The sequence below is a fragment of the Gobius niger genome (genome assembly GCF_951799975.1).
Source record: "Gobius niger genome assembly, chromosome: 16".
NCBI classification, from domain to species: domain Eukaryota; kingdom Metazoa; phylum Chordata; class Actinopteri; order Gobiiformes; family Gobiidae; genus Gobius; species Gobius niger.
In genome coordinates, this window is record NC_136867.1 from 4,170,259 (window position 1) to 4,196,070 (window position 25,812).

The 25,812-nt window shown below is 40.8% G+C and overlaps 1 protein-coding gene across 2 annotated transcripts in view; it reads right to left on the minus strand.

Annotated features, from left to right (window-relative positions):
• cdin1 (CDAN1 interacting nuclease 1) overlaps positions 1-25,812 on the minus strand; it is a 167,966-nt gene that overhangs the window by 72,457 nt on the left and 69,697 nt on the right. For both annotated transcript variants that reach the window (XM_079573228.1, XM_079573227.1), the window contains exons 8-11: positions 23,818-23,867; positions 19,984-20,051; positions 15,185-15,250; positions 13,075-13,180 (exon numbers count right to left, since the gene is read on the minus strand). In XM_079573228.1, coding sequence (XP_079429354.1) covers positions 13,075-13,180; positions 15,185-15,250; positions 19,984-20,051; positions 23,818-23,867 — 290 coding nt within the window. The remainder of the gene's footprint in view (positions 1-13,074; positions 13,181-15,184; positions 15,251-19,983; positions 20,052-23,817; positions 23,868-25,812) is intronic.

Genomic DNA, 25,812 nt, shown 5'->3' on the forward strand with positions numbered 1-25,812 from the left:
ACATTGTGTGTACATTTTCAGGTTTACGGTTGTTAATTGAAAACCTAATAAACCTTCAGACTATGTAATCTTTAGGCTTTTACCCTTATGCAAAAATAGAAATATTTATTTTAAATAATAGGCAGATATATAGGTTAAAGACTATTGCCAGTGTCATTTCCAGGCAGTAATTTATTACAAAGGTACTTTATTTATTAAATGTTAATAAGCAAAGAACTACAATTCTAACCCTGTACGACACTCTTATTACCAGAAGCTTTGTTGGATGATAATTCAAGCTGGGGTTCCTGACTTTTTATTATTGTAAATTTATTCTTGTCACCACAAAGAGTGTTGTAAACACAGCAAAAAAAAGAGACTTTCTTGCATTGTCTTCACATTTTTTTTTTTTTATATTGAGCGATGGAAGATAGAAGTAGAATCTAAATTAATGCAATTTATTTTGGGGGTTGTCCCCCCTGCTTCACTTTGTCACCCCTCAATGCTGTACACAGGCATGAAATGAGTATATAATTCATTAGCTTAAACAATTCTGATATGCAGTAGAGATTATGAAAGCTAGAAACACGTCTGGGCCAAATAAGGAAAATTTCAGTTTGAATTGGTAAAATCAGTGTCCTGACATCACACTAACAGTAATTAACTGTATATCAATGCAAAAATAATAATTTGTTGCAGATTAAGGTCAAAATAAGACATTAATAGATGATTAATCACTGTTAATGAAAAGCTAACCTAACCCGCACATACACTATACTTGCTTAGCAGTTAATGTGAGCCTAAGCAGCTTCTATTTCAGGCCTGTCTCAAATGTTCAAATGCTCCTGGACATAAATTAAAAAGTGCCTAAGCTGGCCAGGCCACTCCAGCTGTTGTAAGGGGACACCAGAGAGTCAAAAACAGGTATTTCCTCCCCGTCGGGGAATTGAACCCCGGTCTCCCGCGTGACAGGCGGGGATACTCACCACTATACTAACGAGGAAGTTGCGCTAATCTACTGCACAGTGACTTGATAACGGAGCACAGCAAGGATTATGCAAGAACTTAAACCATGAACCTATAAAGTCCAAAGGGTTAACAATGATTAGCAGTATGACCAAAACAGTCTGACACAGAGCCAAAGCTGCAGATCCAAGATTTTACAGCTGGCAACCGGGCTACTGGCAGCATTACAGTAACAGATTAATGCTTTGTAGAGAATACATATTGAGAACCAAGGTTGGCTGCTTAAAGGAATAGGCCACCATTTTTACATACTAAGATATGTTCTTACCTAACCTTACTCGAGTTAATATATCCCCGTCTGGTCTTTGTCCGTGCGCTCTGTCACGCAAACGGAGCACATACGCAGCCTCTCCCACATGTCACATAACTCCAAAAAAGCTCACGATAGAAGCTACCAAGCTCTTCCACGTGTTCCCTATTTAAATAAAGTTACTTGAAGTGTTTTCATGTGAAGTATATTTACACAGAAATGTAACATGTCGATTTTATAAGCAGATAAAAAGGGGTACTATATTGTGAGGCGTAATGATACAGGAGCAAAACGTCCGCGCAGTAACTCCTAAAGACTTCCCCCGCTCACTTCCGTCAATAGAAGCTGCGTGACTTGTACAGAGCCTTTTACAACAAGCAGAAAATATATTTTCGGAAAGTGCTTTCGCATTCCTACCTCATGGTCGAGGTCCTGAGTCCTGTGTCGTCGTCCGGGGTGAGTTGGAAATCTGTGAAACATTACTACACTCTATACTTTCTGTTTGTTATCACAGCCCGGCACGATGCACGTAAAAGGCATTGTTCACAAGTTATCCACGCTTCTTCAACTGTTCTCTGCGAGCTCTACAAGTCACGCAGCTTCTATTGACGGAAGTGAGCGGGGGAGTCTTTAGGAGTTACTGCGCGGACGCTGTGCTCCTGTATCATTACGCCTCACAATATAGTCCCCCTTTTTATCTGCTTATAAAATCGACATGCTACATTTCTGTGTAAATATAGTTCGCGTGAAAACACTTCACGTAACTTTATTTAAATAGGGAACACGTGGAAGAGCTTGGTAGCTTCTATCGTGAGCTTTTTTGGAGCTATATGACATGTGGGAGAGGCTGCGTATGTGCTCCGTTTGTGTGACAGAGCGCACGGACAAAGACCAGACAGGACATTAATTCGACTAAGGTTAGGTAAAAACATATCTTAGTATGTAAAAACGGTGGCCTATTCCTTTAACGTCTTCTTTACTTGCGTTGTTCCAGTTTAGCAGTTAATCTTTTAGCTAAATCCAGGCATGGGGACATTTTTTTGACCTAAGGGTTGTTAATCTCTCCAGGGGACCGGGCCAGTTGTAGTTCGGGGGTTGTCAAACAAACACAAAATAGACTTAAATTCAGGAAAAGCAACAAAACAGCAGGCATGCCACTTTCTTTATATTAGTGAACAGTGGCGTTGATCGCCCTTTATAGCCTTATAATCAATCAAGGCTTTATTGCCATTGTCATTTAAAAACAATGAAATTTCAAGCATTGAAACAGTACACATTGTGAAAGTGCCTTTTGGTTTCAAAATCATTTTGCCTGGAGTAGGCCTACAGCCGAAAAACACTGTACTGCACTTGTAAATATATCTCACTTTTTGCTAGATTTACAGTGTGCAGGAGATTCCATTTTCTAAACAATACAAAAACATAAAAAATAACTTGCTGTGCATCATCTAAGAATTGTTATGATAATGTTCAGTAACGCTACATCCACATCGCAAGAAGTCACAAATATCAGAAACATGAAGAAGAAGAAGAAGAAGAATGAATGTTTATTCGGTTACAAAAATATAAAACAAAAAAGTACAGTATGTACTGCAAATTCGTCACAGACAAGGCGGGTAACCGAAAAGGTGTAGGCTGAAGCCGTGGCTTATTTTTCCTACCCTGTCATCATCACATCACAGAGTCTTCCATGGTTATCCAAATTTAGTTACATTTTAGCACTCTTTTGACGCCAATTTTTAAGTGAAGTTAATTTTTCTTTAACAATTTCCAGAGAAAACAAATTGTGTACTTTGCTTTTAATTTGTGTGTTGGTTGTGGTTCAGTTAAATGCTGCAATAACATTGTTTTTGGCAATATTCAAAACAGTTTTTTGTGTTTTTTTAAGTGTACTGCTACACTGGAGCAGCTGATGAGGCTTGTTGCAAAATTGAGGACTTGTCATACCTACTGACTTGTAAAAAAAAAAAAATCACAGTATGGCAGATAAACACTGGAAAACACAGTGAACTGGCCTCTACAGCTGTTGTAAGAGGACACCAGAGGGTTAAAAAGTTATTTCCTCCCCGTCGGGGAATTGAACCCCGGTCTCCCGCGTGACAGGCGGGGATACTCACCACTATACTAACGAGGAAGGTGCCCTAATCTCCTGCGCTGTGGCTACATAACGGAGCATAGCACAGATTACGCAAGAACATAACTCTTTGGACTTTATTGAAAGAGAGGAGTCACGTGCCGAGTTGGGTTGATTTGGATTCCTCGATTTCATGCATTCCTCACATTCCAGAGCACTTATATTTTTGCGTATTTATTTTTTCGGCGGGACAGAGACAGATCTACGAATACGACAAAGAAAAGGAAGAAAGTAAAGCAATGCCAAAAGATAAGGCAAAAGAAAAGGGACCTTACAGGAACAAACTCATACCAAGCTCAAAACAGCGGTTAAGAGATGTTCAATGTACACAAACGTTTTGACAGGTCAGAGACTTGCTCTCCTTGATGCCGTGTCCATTTCGGTAACCTAAAAAACTTTATCCCATTGTGCCGACGTTTTCCATGTCTATCGTGTGAGGTATTGGAGCAGTTTTTAACGCAGCAGTGACTTCCAGGGCTGGAACAACAGTGCGGAATAGAAAGAACCTCCGCTACTACCCCGTTAAGAACACACGTAAACAATCTGTTCTTCCGCCGGAGTTATACCATCATGGCCAAGGGAGGGGGGGTCCTCATTCTCAATAGTTCCACAATGCAAAAAGTCAGAAATATCACAAAAAATCACTTAGTCAGTTTGTCTTCCATGATTTTCCAAATTTAGTTCAATTTTAGGTCAATTGCATCCTTGTTTGGCTTTTAACTCAATGACTGCCAATGACGTCTAAAGACGTCAATTGAAATCCGAACGTCGACTGCCAATGACGTCTATAGACGTCAATTACAAGTCAACTACAAGTTATTTTATTGAGTCACTAGGTGGCAGCATTGTTCTTTAGTTTTCTCAGCTTTTTGGTTAGAAAACAGCATTTTGGGTTATTTCACCTATTTTCTACGGATGATTACTAAAGAATGGAACGAGGTACAAACAAACTTTTTTTTAGATGAAAGAAGAGAGTCTAATCTTTCTTTTGGTGGGGTTCATGTTGACATAGACCTACATTTTCTGTGGGTCTTGAAAAAACAGTCACAATCTTGAAAAATCTCTGGCAGTGGGGTGCTCTCCCTCTCTTTGTTTTTAAACCCTGTGGCCCTCCAAGAGCCACTTTAGGGTTGTCTTTTTGCAGCATTTCCTCCCATTTGGTTATGTCGACATGTGGAAATGAATTTTGTATTTCTCAACTTTACAAAAACTGTATTTTGCAATGTGTAACACACACTTTCTCTCTTAAAGCAGTTTTTTTCTTTTTTGGGCTCCATTGACTTCAAATTATAATTGCTTATTATCACTAGCTGCCAACACATTATTTTTATTAATGACACATGGAAACAAATAAATATGAACAATGTTCAGAGGGAGGAGAGGTATTATGTTTGAGAAACAATTCCTATAGAATCTAATGGTCAATAATTTGGTGCATGTCATGGCTGTGGAATCCCAATTCTGACCTGGATAGTAGTGGTTTTAGACATTTACTATTACCATTCACTCATTTGTATCCCCTTACTTCTAACTTTATTTTTCCACAACCAAACATCTTTTTTCCCCCCCAATGCTCTATAATTTGAGGCAGGGTCTATATTTCACGACACGCCACGTTTAACCTTCGCCGCCATCTCCTAAAACACACCAGAGGCTCGTTGTGTGCTTAATATTTGGAGGCAGGTGACCGATTTTTATGCAAAGTCTGCTCGTCGCGATGGAGACGGATAACTCAATTAGGAGAGCACGCGTCGGAGAGCGGAGGGGCCGGGCCAAGGGCTTTTGGAAACGCCGCCAGCCAAGACGGATGACTGCGAGACGACCAACGCAGTCATCCCGTCTAAGAGAGACATTTTTTGGGAGGTGCAGCGTCATTACCCCCAACTCCACCTGAGAGGGGTTCATTTATTGGGTTCGCCTGTTGCAGGACAATTGACATTTCGCAAAAACCTGCCTCAAAACAGTCATTGTCAACAGTGGAGCGCCGCGTGTCATTCCCCTTTCAAAGTTGAAAACAGCGATTGCTAACTTGTAAGTCAAGTCGTCTTGTCATTTAACAGAGTCACCATACATTTAGGAAGGATTTTTTCCAATTTCTCAATTGACTGGTGCTTTAGCAAATTATTAGTAGACAGTTGCTAAGGGGTGTCAAACATATTTTGGGTCAGACTGTCTATCACGTGGCAATGATGTGTTGTTTATATCCTGATCTCTTATTATGTCAGTGCCCTCTGCTGGACACGTGTGGAATTCTTTTCTTTTTTATTTTGTCAGCCCCTAGTGGCTGGAATCAGGTTATTTCTTTAAAAATGAAATGAAACTGGAATGGGCTAGAGACTTTCTTTTTCTTTCTTTTTTTTTTACATGCTCCGTAATGCATGCTCTACTAGTCGGGTGCCGGATTAAAGCTCTCATCTCATTTTGAGGCCCAGATAACATGTGCTTTAGAGAATAAGAATTATCTATAACAGTGTAATCAAATATGGTTTAACACGACTCATTAGGATTTAGCAGTACTAAAGAAAATAGTCTATGTTTGGACTTTGTTATTGCTGTTGAACTGCTCCATGTTTAAAAAGTACACTACTTATGCAATATTGTGGGGTAAGTGAAACTTGCTGCAACTTTAGAGTCTGTGGAAAACTGCGTAGAGCTGGTAATGTCTAAAATAGAAAGTGTGGACTGAACAACAAATCACTGTATGCCACATTAACACATTGTGAACAGTAACAGGACACCATAGGGTTAAAAAGAAACATTTCCTCCCCGTCGGGGAATTGAACCCCGGTCTCCCGCGTGACAGGCGGGGATACTCACCACTATACTAACGAGGAAGGTGCCACACGAGTCCACAAAGCGACTGGACAATGGAGCAGAGCCAACCCGTATCCTTTGACCTTCAACAACCGGGTGTTTTAATGGTTTAAAACTTTAATCTGATAAAAGATGCTGCTGCTAAGGAGCAACAACATAAAAAAGGCAGCTTTACAAATTATCCGAGCCCTAGTCTTTATTACACCTCTCTATATAGGAGGACGTAGTAGAACTTTTGTAGGCTATTGATAAAAAAGCATATGGGAAAACAATCTAGCTAACCTGATACCAGACAAAAAAAGGTCACACATATATTTTTCAGCGACAAAATCTAAATAATCAACAGAACCAGGTTTGATTTAACCTCTTACCACCCGCCTAAAACAAATGCATTCTTGTCCTCTTTTGGCTGTGTAACAGCTCATTTGAAAGCTAAGACCCACAAAACTGATCTTTTTCCTCACGCTGTTGCTTTGTCACCTTTTGTATATTTTTTTTTCTTTTTTTTTTCTTTTTTCATTTTTGTTGAATTTTTGTGACATTTTTGTTGAATTTTTGTCACACTTTTGTTGAATTTTTGTGACATTTTTGTTGAATTTTTGTCACATTTTTGTTGAATTTTTGTCACATTTTTGTTGAATTTTTCTCACATATTTGTTGAATTTTTGTCACTTTTTTGTTGAATTTTTGTCACTTTTTGTTGAATTTTTGTCACATTTTTGTTATGTTTACATCCTTGTTTTTGCTTCTATTTTTTGTGGCTATTTTGGTGCTTTTTTCCCCAAGAAGCTTTTTGATTAGGGTAAAGCCAAACTGGAGAAAATGGGATCCGTTCAGGTGGGAGTTAAGAGGTTAATGATTTTATTTTGTTGATATATTAGTTCAGAGGGACTTTGGATCTCGTTTAGTTGTTGAATAAGCCAGTTATTGGTGAAGAAAATCTACTCAAATTTACCTTTCTTGTTTGCCGTTGAAAATGAGATAAATCAGGGTAAGAATGAGATATTAAAAAATTGCTCTGACAAAAAAAGAAGAAAAGAAACCCTTCAAAATGTTGTTGCAGGTGCAGGGTGGGCTTCAAGGACAAAAGTTGGGAACCTCTTTCTAAAGTTTTCACAACGCCTTTAGCTCAATAGCGACTGAGGGCCAACCTGGAAAGCGACTAGCTCAAGGGGCACGGCGGCGGCACAGAGGCGCTCCACCAAAAATAAGCAAATCACTGCGAATGTCAATGGGGGAAAATGAAGTCAAGTCCAAACAGTGCAGTGTGATTCAGAGGGCAAACACGACAGAAAGATGGAGGGGTCGGGGGGGTGGGAGAGAAGCACTGAAAATGGGAGGCTGGAGAATGAGAAAACGGACAAACAAGCGTAAACACAAGTCCCTCAAAAGCCTGCTCCGTGAGCCTCAACTCGACTGATGAGGCGCGCTGTAGTCATGATGTCATCCGATCACTCGCCACGCAAGAGTGCATGGCCAGACCAAAAAGAAATAAATACATTGTAGAAATGCACTGAAAACGAAAGATAGCACTCTAGGTATGTTTGAAATGAGCATCAAATACCTGTCACAACCCCAGCATGTTTGTCCATTGTCAAAGGTGGAGCTCGGATACTTTTGCCACGTTAAATCGACAACAGTCAGCAGCTTTTTTTTGCTTCATATAAAACCATTGCCAAGATCAAAACCAGACAAAAAAGAAAGATTTGTCCAGTGCTCTGGTCGTAGTAGTAAGGACTAAACACGGTGAGGTGCTTCCGTTTTACACTGCTAAAATGTGGAGCAACTTCATGAAAATGCGAGACAGACCTCAACCTGGACTATGTTCAAATCCAGGCAGAAAACAGCTCTTTTTTAGCTGCATATGACTCTGAAAGTACACTGATAAAGGGAACACTTGAACAGCACGATGTAACTCCCAGTGTCCCCTTTATTTTATATATAAATAAAGGGAACATTGTGTTGTTCAAGTGTTCCCTTTACCAGTGTGCTTTCAGAGTGAGCAGTATATTTTATCTGCACTCCGCACATATTACATGTAATTAATTAATGATTATATTGATGTTTTATGGATAGATTTTATTTGCCTTTGTGTAATTTTGAGACTAAATCGATTTCAAGTGCCCAGTGTATGAATTGTTTTCTACCAATAAACTTGTCTTGCCATTTGCGTTTGTCTCATGTGCTTCTGTTCGACGGTGAACACAATGGTACAGCCAATATTGAGCTGCAAAAAATGTAAAATAGCATTCTTAAGACACATGTACCTGCAAATATAAGGTTGGCAATGAGAGAGGTGTCTTGCTCGGTAAGACACAATGACAGTATGCATTTGGCAAAGCTTTGAACCACAAAATCTTTTTATGAGTGAACTAACACCAAAAAAGTCAGTGGACACATTGAGTGAGATGTCTGCGACTAAATATATGCTATTCTTTACAACAGTATTTACCAAGCAACTGTTCAGCTGTTGTAAGAGGACACCAGAGGGTAAGAAAAAGTGTTTCCTCCCCGTCGGGGAATTGAACCCCGGTCTCCCGCGTGACAGGCGGGGATACTCACCACTATACTAACGAGGAAGGTGCCCTAAACCACTACGCAGCGACAACAGGACAGGATAGTATCCACTGAACACGAGGAGAGAACTTACAGGAGGTCATTTAGACCAACACCACTGTCTCAAATCACAAACAAAATGTAAAATCAAAAAATGTAAAAATAAAAATAAGAGCTATCAATTTGAAACTATTGCTGTAAAAAACGTATTGCAAGTAAGTTTATCATTTTGTGTGTTTGCAAAAAAATAGCCAAAATTCCCCAGGTTTAAAGGTATGGTGTCATTTTGTGACATAACTATATATTCAAATATTAAACATGATCCAATATCTTTGTAACTATAAGTGAAAGTGAAAGTGAAAAATTCTAAATTTAATAATTCGATAATAATTCTAATGTCACAGGAATTTGATATTAACAAATCTTTCTGGGGGAAAAAAAACAAAATCTAAACATTGTTAAGTCCAAGGTTGGAAGTGAAGCTGTTGTTGCAAGAGTGAATGAAAACCTCATTACACTGCGTTCCAAATTATGATGCAAATTGGACTTTTGTGTCAAAATGGTACAAAAAAATAATAATAATAATGAAACTCATGGATGGTATTGTGTCTCGGGGCTCTATGAATCACTGACATGAATCTCAGAGACCTGGGATGAATAGTTTTCAGGTTAAGCCCAGTTAAGGGAAAAACTACTGAAAAGGGTGTTCCACTTTATTATGCAGATCATCATTTTCAAGCAATATGGGAAAGAAAAAGTGTCTTTCTGCTGAAATAGTTGAATCCCTTGGTCTAGGTATGAAAACCTTCGATATTTCCTGAAAGATTAAGCGTAATCATCATACAGATAAGAGATTTGTGGATGATTCAGAGCACACTCGGGTTTGTGCAGATAAAGGCACAATATGGACGGTTTCTGCCAGACAAACACATCAGATTAAGAGAACAGATGCTACAAAGCAGCATACAGGTATTTGAAGCTGCTGGTGCCTCTGGAGTCTCCCGAACATCAAGGTGTAGGACCCTCCAGAGGCTGCAGTTGTGCATAAAACTTCTATCCGGGCCTCCCCTAAACTGTTCATTGAAGCTGATGAACAGAAACGGCTGCAGTGGCTCAGAAATACATGAGGACTCATTTTCAAACAGTTGTGTTCACTGATGAGGCCGTGTAACCCTGGATGGTCAAATCAATGGAGTAGTGGATAGTTGGTGAATGGCCACAATGTCCCAACAAGGCTGTGACGTCAGTAAGGAGGTGGCGGAGTCATGTTTTGGGCCAGAATCATGGTGAGAGAGCTGGTCGGCCCCATTAGGCCCTTTAGGCTCCATGAAGGTGTGAAAATGACCTTTGAATAATATGTGAAGTTTCTGACTGACCACTGTCTTCTATGCTACAAAAAGAAGAGCCGTGTTTTCCCGAACAAAATCCTCTTCATGCATGACAACGCCCCATGTCCTTCTGTAAAGAAAACCTCTGCATCACTGGCTGCTATGGGCATAAAAGGAGAGAAACTCATGATGTGGACCCCCTCCTCCCCTGACCTCAGCCCTATTGAGAACCTTTGGTGCCTCAACAAAAAAAACTTCTATGAGGGTGGGAGGCAGTTTTCATCCAAACAGCAGCTCTGGGAGGCTATACTAACATCCTGCAAAGAAATCCAAACAGAAACTGTCCAAAAACTCACAAGTTTAATGGATTTAAGAATTTTGAAGCTGCTATCACACAAGGGCTCCTATGGTAAAATATAACTTGACCGGTGAATATTTTTTTGATTGAAATAGCTTTTGATTTCAGTAAATATGACTTCATAATGCGACAAATTCAACAAATGACCGTTGTCAGTTAATTACCAGCTTTAAAATGTATTGAAACGATGAGTTGCATAATAATTTGGAACAGTAGATTTTGAGGTTTTTATTTATTTATTTTTGAAAAAAATACTGTTAACACTAGGAAATTTTTTCCACCACATTTAAATGATCCTCTACCAGTTAAAGACTTGAAAATTATGCTGACTCTCATTAGAGTTGACAATTTAAAAAATCCTAGAAAAATGTCATTTGCATAATAATTTGGAACGCAGTGTAGGAGAGAATGGGTCTAAAGTTAAGTGATGTCTGCGGATGCGCCCGTGCGACTTTTTTTGCCACGGCTGTCTCCCAGAAAGGAAATGACTATATTTTGGTAACTTCGGGCTACACATGGATACCAAACAAGGCCATTTTTGTGAATGAATATGTCAATATTTAGGAATGAATAGCACTATCTTAAAAATGGCTGTGATAGCAAACAATCACAACAACATTTATTAACAATATTTCTCTAAAAATATTTACTTATTGAAAAATGATTGCAAAAACCCACTCCCGCCACACACACAGGCACGCACACAGGGGCTTGTTTTCATATTTCACATCCACAAATGATCTGTGGTATCAGCGCTGACAAACGCTAAGAGACAGATGGGTCATATGGAAATGTCAGCTGTAAATGTCAATTAAAAGCTGGTGTGTTGTGAGGAGCGGAGCGTCTGGGGGGGGGCTGACAGCTTCGGTTGGGTTTATCCGAGCGGGCCGCTGCCTGACATGAGCTGGATCCACTGTCAGAGCGCTCCCTAACGCACTCCGACAGACCGCCACGGCGAATACCAAACATCCCAGTGAGAAACACCCCCGGGCCGGCGCAGGGCCCAGACACTGTCCAGTCACCGAGCGCACAGGGGCAGCTGGGATATGTTGATGTGCAACGTGAGGGACACTGTTGTATACATACAAAAAGGAAAAAAAAAGAAACATGCACAACTGAGCAAACTGAAGGCTTTGTGTCACTTCAGTTGCTTTACAGTATAAGCAATATGTTCAACTTTCACCTTCCTTAAAGGGACTACACAGAGTTTAAAGGGGGGGTATTATGCAAAATCGACTTTTTCAAGCTTTCCATCATGTTATTATGTCATTCCCTCATTAAAAACATGCCTGAAGTGTTGCCTTGTCACATTCACGTATTTCTGAGTAATCTGTAAAAACTCTGATGGCGGCCATTTTAGGGACAGCTTTGCCTGAGTCCTCCTAGGAACGCCCCCACCTCCTGGAGACGCCTCCGAGCTTTCGTCACCAGCCGAGTAACCAACCACTGCTCCTCAGCAGAGCCCCCTCCCCACTGATGCCACAGACAGCATGTGGAGGGGGCGTGTCGGAAAGGTTCAGAGGTTCTTAAAGAGACAGAGGCCTATTTCAAGACATTCACTACAGCCATTTTGAGAGAGACATTTTATACAAGGTAGTTATTCTAATTTACTGCATTTACAGACCAACAGAAGGTTTGTCATCATTGTAGTGTGATATAGACTGGTGCTATGTGATTGAAAAAAGCATCATACCCCCTCTTTAAAAATGTTAAAATTATGTATTTTCCTCCCCCTACATGTTCCAACAATGTCCTAATGTGTAGAATGAGCTCAGACCTGTTCACAACTGCCTCTAAAATCCTGCACTGTCGCTCAAAAAGGTGTTAATTCGGGTCCGAAGTGCCGTCATGCACAAGCTTAATATAGAAGCTGCAGTTACACGTATGGCCTGAGGTGGCAGTAGCGAGTATAAAATGACTTATATAATAATAATGCAATAAGATGCAATAACTTGCATCTAGCCCCTTTAAAGAAACACTGCGTCACATTTTAGAAGAAAAGCATGTATTTCATTCTTTTTAAATATTACGTGGTGTGGCTTTAACTTTATGTACATGCAGAAAAAAGATTTGAGTACAGGATGAAATTAAATTGTGCTCTACAGGAACTACTACTACTACTACGAACAAGAGATTTGTACATCCATTACTCTCATTTGTGGTGACTGAGTTTTAGCCAAAATAATAATAAGAAGGCCGCTCTGAAACACTTATTAAGCCCTAAAAGAGATTCTGAATCAAAATGGATGGATATATTAATAGCAATACAAAGAGAGCAACAACACACTTGGATTCAACATTTGTGGCTTTTCGGTTTGGATAGTCACTTCACCCACACAGTAACATTGTGCTCTTGAGATTATTGACATCATAAAATTCTTCAACGTGAACGCAACCTATTCATGACTGCGAATTCAACGGCTATTTCCCCCAAAACAATGCGTGGGCTTTGGAAAAACAATCCAGCACGCTGGGCTATTCAGTGTGAGCCACGAGAGTGTGATACCAGTTTGTGTAAACTATGCAGAGAAGGAAGTGCTCCGTGTCGCCGTTTGTGAGATGTTTTTCACGCTCGTAACAATCGTGCCGGAGTTTGAACGCGGTCAAATGCGGTTCAGGGCGGACCCACCTGTTCCAGTAACTCCAGAACTGCTCGTTGAGGTAGGTGCGGTGGCTGTGGTCATCGCCGAAAGATGCCTTGCTTTCAATCCAGTGCACGATGTGGCCCTCCACAGCTTCAACAAAATGAGGAGAAAAAAAATCGTCATTACTCGGACAAGCAGTGTCTCAGACAAAAGAATCAATATTGATAGATTAGGTGAGCTCTTGACCTGTTACAATGTCGCTTTATCATCAAAAACATGCCTGGAGCTGCGTTTCAACCCACTCTGCACCTTGAGTAATCTTTGAATGTGGCTGTTCTCAACATTGTGGTGGAAGCTTTCAAAAAGCTCCTCCTAACTAGGGATGGGTACCGTTCGTTTTCTTCTGATACCAAGTACTTTAATGATACCTGCTTTTCGGTTCCGGTGCCTTAACAGTACTTTTTTTTTTTTTTTAACGATACCTATGTTATTGTAATTCAATAAAAATAACGTGAAGACTATTAAAAGTATCATTCAGGAAAAAGACTGAAAACAGCACAACAGAGGCTACACAGGCCGCAGCAGCGTCACCTGTAACTTTGTGTTTTGAGCACAATTTCCACTTAAGCAGAGATAAAAAGAGAGAAAGGACATTATTACCTCCTGAGCTGCAGAGTCAGATCCACATCAGGACACGGTTTCTTTCAGCTAAACGTTTCTAAACACACTGCACTTTGACGAAGCGAAAGCTCCACACGTCAAAGATCCTCACATGGTGTGAGCGCTCACTCTGCCACTAATCATTTAACAAAACTGTACCAACAATGTCTAATACAGAGTGAGCGCTCACTTTTCTATAAACCATCTTGGATATTCCCCTCTGCAGCTGCTGTAAAGTTGTAACAACAGCACGTAAGCTCCGCCCAACAGCACGTCAGCTCCGCCTCCAGGTCTGTCGCTAAAGGTAAAGACGTCTTTCTTGTTGTCACTGCTTGGTTTTGCTTTTCAATTTGCCTAAAAACTAAAGTTTCTTATGCAGTCCTGGTATATAACTGGTTTAAATCGGGTTTAGTCTAGCTCTGGGTTATACGACCGGTAAGTCCTTGTTTAGACCTGGCTCAGTCCTGACGCAGACCGCGGCTCTGCCATCTGTGTTACAAAAGTTTAGTAAGTTGTAGCTTCGCCAATTCATAGGCTACTCCAGTTCTCGCGTCTTGTGAAGTATGAAGAGGCCTGTAAGTTATAGCTATAAGGTGTAGCTTTTCTTTGCTCCATTTGCGCTGAAGTGTGGGTCTGGAGAGAAAAAGAACCGAAAACTGGCACCGAAAGATTTGTATTTTTTCGATACCATCCCGACTGGAGCTTTTGGGTCGGTTCCAAGTAGGTACCGTTTAACGGTGCCCATCCCTACTCCTAACTATCCAAGAAATGCTTTCCTCACCTCTCCATCTCTTACCAAGCTTAATCCTTTCATTGTGGAGTAAAAACACTCGCCATAGCTTCACTACGTCTACACAGGTCTACTTCTACAAGTGATAAAAGAGCAACAAAATGTGACGGAAAAGTTTTGTAAGTGCAACAAAAAAAGTGGCAAAATTGTGGGATGGGATGGAAAAGAAAGTGAAAAAAGTGATAACACAGCAACAACGCAAGGAAAAAGATCAGTGTTGTAGGTCTTAGCTTTCAAATGAGCCATTACACTGGCCTCTAGGACTGAGGGAGCAAGGCTTTCCCCATAGTGTTCAGCGCAGGCTAGCTGAAGCTTGTTCACGCTAGCAATTTTACTCTTTAAAAATAATGAAGTGGGATGTAAAGACTTCACTGGAGGAAACGCCTGTGTTTGTTTGAAATACTGTTTAGGTGTTAGTCCTATTAGTTATATTCACTTGTCAGTCGCAGACCTGGAGCAGTACTTCACTTCATTCAAACAGTTTTAAGAAACCCCCTTCACTTTGGTTGCTTCTTCTTCTGCTGCCGTAGCACTCAGATCTGTACTTTCTGGGTTTTTTGGGTCATGGGTAAATCTCAAAACTGTCCTCCACACTTTCAAACTCATAATCCGACATTGGATTGATACTTATTTGTGTGAGACACTGCTGATCCCTCATTGAAGTCACGCACACGGGCCGCAGTGAATCAGTGAAAAACACTCACCAGCAGGAACCTCCAGGATGATATCCGGCGTTTTGTCATAGCCCATGGTCCTCAGCTGGGTTTCATCTGTCAGAGAAATAAAGAGGAAAACAACTGCTGAGTTTAAAACAATACAAACAAGGCGCAGTGAGGGCAAAGGACACGAGAGGCTATATTACTCCTGTTGCTTCAGTAAAAGGTGAGAGTAATCCTTTGTTACTAGTAATTGGAATCATACTTCAACCTCTTAACTCCCACCTGAACATGTTTTCTCCTGTTCTCCAAATTCTCCAAATCTAAAAGCTTCAAAATAGCGATAAAATTAGGATGTAAATTGACAAAAATGACAAAAATACAGCAAAAAAGTGACAAAAATACAGCAAAAAAGTGACAAAAATACAGCAAAAAAGCGACAAAAATCCAGCAAAAAAGCGACAAAAATCCAGCAAAAAAGCGACAAAAATCCAGCAAAAAAGTGACAAAAATCCAGCAAAAAAGCGACAAAAATCCAGCAAAAAAGCAACAAAAATGCAACAAAAAAAGACAAAAATTCAGCAAAAAATGTGACAAAACAGCAACAAAAAAGTGACAATAATCCAACAAAAAGTGACAATAATCCAGCAAAAAAGTGACCAAAATCTAGCAAAAAAGTAACAAAAGTGCCATAAAAAAAGTGACAAAAACACATAAGGGAAATAAAAAGTGACGACAATGGCAAAGAGGAGAGAATGCATTTGGTTTTGGCGGGTGGTAAGAGGTTAATTAAGTACACAGCTCTAGTGCCTTTTTTTTAAGCCTGTAAAGCACATGCTACAAGCACTACGTTTAAGTCTGTAGAATCTTAAATTTATTCGCTTCTATAGAGTGGGGAAAAAAGCTCATTTACTCTAGGTGTAAAGATGATAAACCTCCAGTTGTCCCTCCATGGGCCTGTTCCGAGTGTGATCGCATTCTCCTACAAAAACCCCATTACCGCCTCCATATACTTCCTTACAGGGCCCTAACTTTTAACAGTGCGGGGGACACTCACCCTTCAGTGGTGTCGGGGCAGAAAAACACACCGTAAAACCATTAACTGCCTGTGCGCGGATCTGCTGCCGCGGCACAAAGCCCCGTAAAGAGGTGCTTACAGAGCTGCCCTCCGCTCGGCAGTTTGCTCTGGCTTTATAGAATATAGAACAAGAAGGGGATCGCGCTGCTACAGCCTGACCCCTCTCCGAGCGCGCTGTGGTCACTGTCCTTGACCGTTTCTAACCACAGCCGAGTCCTCCTTTACATTAAGAACCGCAGTGGCCATTTTCACCACAATTTGTTATTTTGTTCTTGGTAAATACTCATCATTTGTTCTAAGAGTGTAATAGGATACAAACGTATTCATAGTGTGATACGTCTCTATTTTAATGCTTATAAAAGACACACCCATGATGAGAGCTGTGTAAATATGCAACATATAATGAAAAACAAAACACTTAAAAGGGACTATAAGGAGTTTAAAAATGTTAAAATCAAGAATGTTCCTCCCCCACATGTTCCAGTAACGTCCTAATGTGTAGAATGAGCCCAGACTTATTCACCACAACTGCCTCTAAAATCCTGCACGGGTCCGAAGTGCACAAGCTTAATACAGAGACTGCAGTTGCGCGTTAGATCTGAGGTGGCAGTAGTGAGTATAAAAATGACCAACTCTTTAAATGCTTTTAAAGGTGTATAATTTATCCAATGCAGAAACAGAGAGCAAAGTGGTTGATCTGACCAAATTTGAACCAAAAAATCCCCGAATGCCAACACAACTACACCCTACATGCCATCCATCCATCCATCTTCTCCTGCTTTATCCAGGGGCGAGTCGCAGGGGCAGCAGTCTCGGCAGTCTCAGCAGAGATGCCCAGACTTCACGATCCACGCACACCTCCTCCAGCTGTTCTGGGGGGACCCCGAGGCGACACCAGGCCAGCTCGGCGACATAGTCGAGGCCTTGTCCCAATAGGACATGCCCTGAATATTAAACAAATCAGCCTAAATTGTTTGAAACACTACATTCCAAACCAGGCCACCCTTCTGTACAGGCATGCTATGATGTTCCCACATAAATTATACTGCATGACAGCATGGGCCCAGGCCTCACTTCTCCAGATAAGTCTTGGCTGAAATCGAGAAATGTACTCATTTATAAATAGCACTGAGTTTGTGTGTGCAAATGATTAACACGGTCTATAGGTACGTTTCTAGGATGAAAAGGAACATTTCAATGTAGTGTAAAAAAGGCCCAACCAGGGACTGAAGTTGAAAATGACCACGAGCTCAAGACTCTTTTTGCAGAGCATCAGACACAAGCTTGTTTTGTACTATGTTTAACTGCAATGTCCGTGTCAAATAAACACAATGTAATCCAGGACTGTTCACTAAAAGTACTTATCAATTAATTTTCTTGTACAGGTCATTTCTTTCACAGACATAGATCTGTGTGAACGCAACATTTGTGAAAGGTCTTCATTTTTCCAGAAATAATTCAAAGGCCTTCGCGGAATCCCTGGTTTCATTTTAGTCAGCAAAAATAAAACGTTGACAAGAAAAAAACTTGGATGAAATATATATCGACGGGGGCTGCTGCTGTAGCTTGACCCCGCACTGCACGTGCTGAGGCCATTGTCCTTGACTTTCTCAGCCATTACCCGCGCCACACCTGACTTCTCCATTCGATCGCGGGGATGACCAGGTCGTTCGCCTTCCAAGGGCCGGCCTCTTTGTCTCCAGCCAAGCTCGACTAATGGACCGTGGAGGGGAATTGGAGAGAGAGAGCGAGGACGGAGAGGCGGTCAGGCGGGTGAAGAACAGGAGAGGGAATCCCATCCATGAAATCTCAGGTAGGAAAGGGCAAGCGCTTCTGGGAGTGTAGAGACTGAAGCTGCAAAGCTTTAGAGGCAATACTATTTGATTAAAAGCGAAATGGAACTCTTTAACTCTTTAACTCTTAATCCAATACAGTCTCCATCACATTTAGCACAGCTGTGGATTTTGACAACAAATTTGGATCCAAAATTGTGATAGTCTTTTGGACGGTTTTTCAAACGAAGGAAGAAGAGCAACATAACGTTTCATAGATTTCAATCAGATTAAACACGAAGAATAAAACAGGTCACAGCGATTAAAGTGAGCATATTCAATCATGGAACAGTTATTCAGCCTCCTCCTAGATTTTGTTCTGATTTTGAGGATTGTTTAGCCGTTTTTAATTCTTGGTGATTTTAATAATATGTAAGTGCTTATTGTGCTAATAAATAAGTTTGAAATTTGCTCAAAGTCGCTTCACAATTTCGTGCATAATACATTCACACCATACTCGGTGGTGGGAAGCTACCATTGAAGCCACAGCTGTCCTGGGGTAGACTGACAGAAGCGAGGCTACCAGTTTGTGCCATTGGCCCCTCCGACCACCACCAAACACTCACTCACAAACTACATTCATCCAGGCTTCAACTGGTTAAGAAAAGTAGACTTAAAGGCAATACACCTGATTTTTTTTCTTATAGTGGAACTACATTAGTGTATTGTAAACTCAGACATTTGTGGGGAAAAACCTGATTCAACTAATAAAGCATTTGTATCAATTTCATTAACTTACAGGCTAGTTTTCTAGATTTGACAGTGACCCTGGAAAGTAGTGAAACATGCCTATAAACATGTCCCAGGCAGAGAAGAATTGAGATGCTACAAATGTATTTGGACATTTATGAATGAGTTTAGACCGCAACAAGCATCTTTCATTGTTTGTGATGGATTCTTTCAGGATTAGGAATAGGTATGGACTAGTTTAGTGTTATGTGCTCGCAGATTATTCTTTATGCTGCTGTGGCTGTGGTATTTGGCACGGATTAAACGCTGAAGGGCTTTTCACTTGCAGCAGTCAGTTTAGTGCGGTGCCTCGTGGTCCCCGTTTAAATGTAACTTCCACGGTCGCTGTTCTGAAGGAGAGTAATCTGGTACAGGAGCTTTAACACACAGACGTCCCACTGTGACACCCAGAGCTTCATGTCCTATGTCCCTACCTACTGGACTGCCGCCATTGGCCACTGCCAGGTCACTCTTTATTATTATTTTTTTTACACCACTTTTGATTAAAATTAATGGGCCGTCCCTGCTGTTGGCTAGCTTATTTCCCATCCATTTATCAGATGGGGGTAAGACCGGCCCCAGTGGCCCCTGTGCCCCCCGGAACTATGACAGTTTTAGGAGAAGGCCCCCCCAAAGAAGAGGTCAGCGTTGGAGCCTGTATAAATGATACGGCCCTAATGACAGGGGGAATGACTTTTATCCCTCATCGCTCATCCGGCCCGGGACAGTGGGATGTGATGGGATGAGATGGGGTCCACAATTTCACACCTGGACACCCCACCTTGATTTACTCGAGCTGCAAACTAAGACAAAGACCTAGTCCGAATGTCCACCCTAACCACTAACCCCTCAATCACTACATAGTGCCACACAGAGATGGTCAGTAACCAGGTAAATTGACGTACGGAGTACTTTTTACTGAGTTTTTGAGGATCTGTAATGTACTTGGGTAGCATATTTGTTGAGGATTTAGGGCTTTTACTCCATTACATTTGAACGATAAATATAATACTCCACTACATTTCAATAAAATCTCCAAAATAAAAAGCATAAACTTGCCCAAATTATTATTTTAGCAGCTCGTTCAAAATCTTAGTGCTATTTTAATTTCATATACTGTAGTGTTAGCCGTTAGCTTCAAGACGAAAACACTTGCCGTCATCATACTTTCCGCATACTACGGGAGAAGCGGATCAAAATAGTCTTACCTAGAAAGGACATGTTCTTCTCCTTCAGCTTGTCCCTCAGCAGAACTTCGTGCTCCTGGCCAATGGCGCTGAGGCACGAGAGTCGAGAAAACCAACAAAATCATGGGAACATCGTAAAGCCAGTCCTTCTCCAGAAAAGAGCAATTTGTGTAATTCATAATGCAGGATACAGAGATCATACTCACCCTCTTTTCCTAAAGTCAAATCTACCTAAACTGAAGGATCTAATCAATTATTTCAGCGCAATAATGATGTTTAAAGCTAAAAATGATCTATTACCAGACAGTATTCAGGATTTCTTTCGACAACAGGAGGAAGGGTATAGATTAAGGGGTCACATGAATTTCAAAGCACTAGGAGGAGTTTCTGCCTCGCTGTTTGCGTCGTAAAACTATGGAATAGCTTGAATGTGTCACTCAAGAAATGTACCACAGTTTGCCAATTTAAATCTATGTATAAAAACATGGTCTTCACGAACTATAGAGCTGGATGTAAATTATAATTTAAACAACTTAAACAGTAACATTATTGTCGCTGGATTTCTATGGCCGTGATGTGTGTATTGTGGAAAGACATTCATAGTTTGTAAAACAATTGTAAATATTGAGTTGTGCAGGTTGTTGTAAAAGAAGAACGATTTGAGCTTCTTTTGCACCTGTAAATATATCAAGTAGAAAAGGGGGTGGGACTAAACAAGGTCACACTACAACCCACTCCTTTTTGAACAATTGCTGTATTGGTATCCATTACTTGTATCATCATTGTTTTTAAATTGTTCGAAATAAACTAAACTAAAAAAAAAAAAGCATCTCGACTCGCAGGCTGAATCCAGACAGTGAGTGCAGAAACAAGAATGAACATACATCAGCATTCTATATCTTATTGGGTTATAAACTAAAATGGTGGAAAACGCCAACCCAGGACAGGAACTGGTACTTAGGACATGAATATGCAGTATTTCTCGCACCCAAAGCACATGGCTACTTAACATGCCTCAACCACTTTGGCAGTCCAACAGCTGTGATCAGGAGCTGGAGTTCTGACAAAGTACTACTGCAGTGGTCAAGTCTCTCCCTGCAATAATTACGCGTTATTGCTTCTACTGCAGTGTATAGGTGGAATTAAACATGACGCGCATTAACTGAATTATGACTATTGAGTAAAGGCCAATTCAGCTAAATGCCTTAAATAGAGGCTGCTCTACAGGAAAACGCTGTTGCAATACCTTGTCATTTTGCATCATGCGAGTATATTTATTTCCTTGTTACGGCTAAAAGGCTTGTAATTAATGCGCTGCTCTGGTTGGCAGGAGCAAATAAGTAATGAGCCGGCTGTAATGAAGTCCGAGAGGAGCCTTGAGACAGCGGGACGCAGGCGGGTGCACCAGGCCTCGGCGGAGATGCAGGTGCCCAAATACTGAATTTTAAGGCCACAAATGCAATAAATAAATAAATAAATAAATAAACTTGACTCCTACTTCCAAATGTGCTGATTTACTGATCGTTTTATGGCATTTAAGGCACTATAGTTGGCACCATTAACTTAAAGACTTCTATTTGAGTAATATCTTGAAGTAGCACTAATCTTGCTTGAGTAAATTGGTTATTAATTTCTCTTCAAGTAAATCCGGATGTGACTGATTCTTTTATCCAATATTTATGGGGAGTTCTTTAACAATATTGTTTGTTTGGTGCGTTCTGTTATGTCACAACAGAAATCATACTTTTGTGCTTTAACAGTTACTCATTGGTATGTAGTATTGTACAGCACTGTAGTACTTTTACTAGTTATTAATTCGGCCGCTACTCGATACTTCTGAGAGAATGAGAAAGTGGATAGAGACAGAACGAGAAAGACACAGAGAACGTGAGAGGGGGTGAAAGAAAAAGGGAGACACAATTTAAAAAAAAGAAACAGTGAGCAGAGAGAGAGAGAGAGAGAGAGAGAGAGAGAGAGAGAGAGGGGGAGTCAGTGAGGTGGGGCGGTTGGATGAAGGAGAGAGAGAAAAGAGGTAAAAGAGAGCGAGAGAGAGGGGGAGTCAGTGAGGTGGGGCAGTGGGGGTGAAGGGAGGGGCAGGAGAGGACAGGCCTGAGTGCTCCTGAACACAGACAGCCTTGCCCATACATACAGATGAAGGGCCGGACAATGACAGACAGCATTATCATCATTGAACGCTTTCAATCGGACTCCGCCCCCTGACGGCGCCCACCCCACAGCTGTCGAAGCAGACGCGGGCCTTATGTGAGCGGGCACGCCGAGTGGACGCAACGCGCGACTGGGGAACGGTCGGCAGCATTCATAGATATCAATATGAAAACAATACATACATTTCGGAAACTTTTGTTGTATGTAATGACAAATACAGTATGAGAAAACAATCAAATCCTAGTGTTACTTCATTTATGCTTATGTATGTGGAAGTAAGACATTTGAAGTGGAAATATTGACAATATGGTCTATATTTGTGATGATGTCTATGAGTAGTGGATACTGCTGAGTAAGTAATGGGTTTGTCATGTTGACATATTCGATAAAAAGATTTTTTTTGTCTTTAAGCAATACTAAGTAACTTTTTTACCTTAATAAATCCTTCCCGTAGTCCCTCTGGGGGTAATACAAGTGTTAATGGGATGATTGGGGGTCTTTCATCTCCCCCCGTGTCTCTGGCCAGAAAACCACAATTGCAACTTGACTGCCACCGGACCGGAGCAACCAATACACACTAACGGAATCATGAAGAAGAAGCTAACAGGCTAACGGCCAAAGCTAACAGCGGGCAAGCGCCACTTCAAACAGTATTTACAGCCAAGTTTGAGTGAAAAAAATTATTTCCATTGTGTAATTGGATGTACAACAGCCCTATTGTCTTTTCTGTCAGCGTAGTATTTACTCTCACGGACAAAAATAATAAGTTTACAAACTTGCTACGACACCTGCAGTTGCGCTCATGGCCGCTAGGGGAAAGAGTTACTTAGTACTGCTTTAAACGTGTTATTATTGAGGGACTAGAAGGACTCTATTATAAGAACTTTAGTTACAATGTGAGCAAAAAAATTTTTTTTGTGAAAATGCCCGTTAAAGTTACATTTTCAGAACAACAATTTAACTCCTCATTGTGGAAATCAGGCAGTGTATTTGTTTCCATATGAAAGCTGACATACTGTATCAATAAAGCTAAGCCCATTTTCAGGCGATTGTGTTGAAGCTGGACCACTTCTCTTTCACTAAGTGTTTTTTTATCCTCTCCTGCGCAAGGGAGAGAAGCTACGTGAATGAGCGCAATAGAAGCTTCATTAAGTCCTTCCGGAGGGCATTTACTTTGAAAATCCGGATGTTGTTTCCGTTCTCTTTCCTATCGAGTGCGATCTCAACTGTGGAGGTTGATTCGGCCGGCGCTGACAGAGCCGGGGCGGAGTGGAATGGAGCGGAGAATGTGGAATCTGGCACTAAACAAAAACCTTCAAAATATTGTTAAGTCTAAGACTTTGAAAGCCATTAAAATGGAGATTTTGTAATGCTGACGTGTGCTAATGACTATATTTTTTTTATTATAGCGCCATCTCTCCCATATGTTAGTTCTCTCTTCATATAATTTTTTTCCTTGTTTTATAGAATATTGCGTCTCTTCCCTGCCCTGCACTTGCATTTCGATCATCCTCCCCCTCGTCGTCTTCTCTCCCCTCCACCGCCTCCATCCCAGCGCCGTGCCACTGATAGCCTGGATTCTCCGTGAAGCAGAACTTTTATGTCAGGTGTAGTCGGACACGTCTCGGGGCCCCCTCCCTTCTTTCTCCTCGTCAATTCCAGGGCTTAAAATTTCATGGCGAAGGATACTGTTTGATGCAGTCCACCAGTGGTCCATAACAGCAGTCGTTTATTGTGCACTGGGAAAGAGGGGGAGAGGAGGAGGATGGAGGGAGGGGAGGCAGAGGAGGGGCACAGGAGACATGGTTAGATTGGCAGGCATGACCATAGACTCTCACTTAGAGGGGGGGGTACTGTCAGACACATCTCAAAACACTGGGCACATGGGATTTGTGCAAGAATAAAATGTGTAAAATAGCTTTAAACGTTTGAGCATAATAGGAGTTTCTGACATTGGAAAATATGCCAATCCTTTGAGTTTGTATTTTTAGAATTTCCGACATAATTCAACTTTGTCTTAAAATAACAACTGGCACCTGATACTGTAAGACTTCCTTAACAGTGGCTTGTAGATTATTTGTTTTGTGTCGAAGGAACTAGTTTAGAACGAGTAAAAGGTGACTGATCCCCCTCGCAAACAAGATGTTGCATTAAGGGATTTTCCAAAAATAGATTGAAAGAGAAAAACATTTAGCAAAGATCACTGGAGTTTTCGATGCTAAATATAGTTGCTACGTGACACAGGCTTCCAACATAAAGTTTAAAGGCACACTGCATTACACAACATGCTTCTAATGACCAGACAGAGAAAATTTTACATTACACATCATTTTTGTTTATGTCCCAGAAAACAAAAATGTTTGTTTAGTTGTTTTTTAGGGATTTTTTAACAATAGAAATATCTAATAAAACAAAATAAGTGCTTTTATTCTATTGTATTTATTGAATGAAATGTTACACGGTGTGGCTTTAACAACCTGTGCATTCAATGTTGCATCATTAATTCCGTAACAGCTTATCATAAACTAAAATACCAACTGTGAGTAGCCGATATTGTTTCATTACTTTAGGTGATCATTCAATGCATGTTCATGCTAGCATCTGCAAAGCTGCCGAGTTGTAGAGTGTCAAACTATTTCAGTGTCTGGTTTGTATAGGATAGGAGTTTTCAAATAAGATTTGGCATGTCAAGTCACTTAGATTAAAGGAATAGGCCACCGTTTTTATATACTAAGATATGTTCTTACCTCACTTTAGTCGAGTTAAGATATCCCCGTCTGGTCATTGTCCGCGCGCTCTGTCACGCAAACAGAGCACATACGCAGCCTCTCCCATATGTGACATAGCTCCGAAAAAGCTCACGATAGAAGCTACCAAGCTCTTCCACGTGTTCCCTATTTAAATAAAGTTACGTGAAGTGTTTTCATGCGAAGTATATTTACACAGAAATGTAACGTGTCGATTTTATAAGCAGATAAAAAGGGGGACTATATTGTGAGGCGTAATGATACGAGGAGTAAAACGTCCGCGCAGTAACTCCTAAAGGTTATTGCCGGAAGTGAGCGGGGGAAGTCTTTAGGAGTTACTACGCGGACGCTGTGCTCCTCGTATCATTACGCCTCACAATATAGTCCCCCTTTTTATTTGCTTATAAAATCGACACGTTACATTTCTGTGTAAATATACTTCGCATGAAAACACTTCACGTAACTTTATTTAAATAGGGAACACGTGGAAGAGCTTGGTAGCTTCTATCGTGAGCTTTTTCGGAGCTATGTCACATATGGGAGAGGCTGCGTATGTGCTCCGTTTGCGTGACAGAGCGCGCGGACAATGACCAGACGGGGATATATTAACTCGACTAAAGTGAGGTAAGAACATATCTTAGTATATAAAAACGGTGGCCTATTCCTTTAAGTGGTGAAAGTTCTTGCTTTGAAACGGTGAGATCCGAAACCGATATCATTATCAAATATTTGGAATCAATTCCTGATCCAGTATTCTTTTTTTATTTCAACATTGATATCCAAAACCAGCATTGTGTCAGTGCATCACTAATTATTAGTATATTATATTACTTTTAAAAAGCAAAATAAAATGTATATACAGTATGCATGCATTGGTATCTGGGTTTAGCACGGTCTTTATTGACAAAAACATCGATGAAAGCCCTGTCCAAAGATT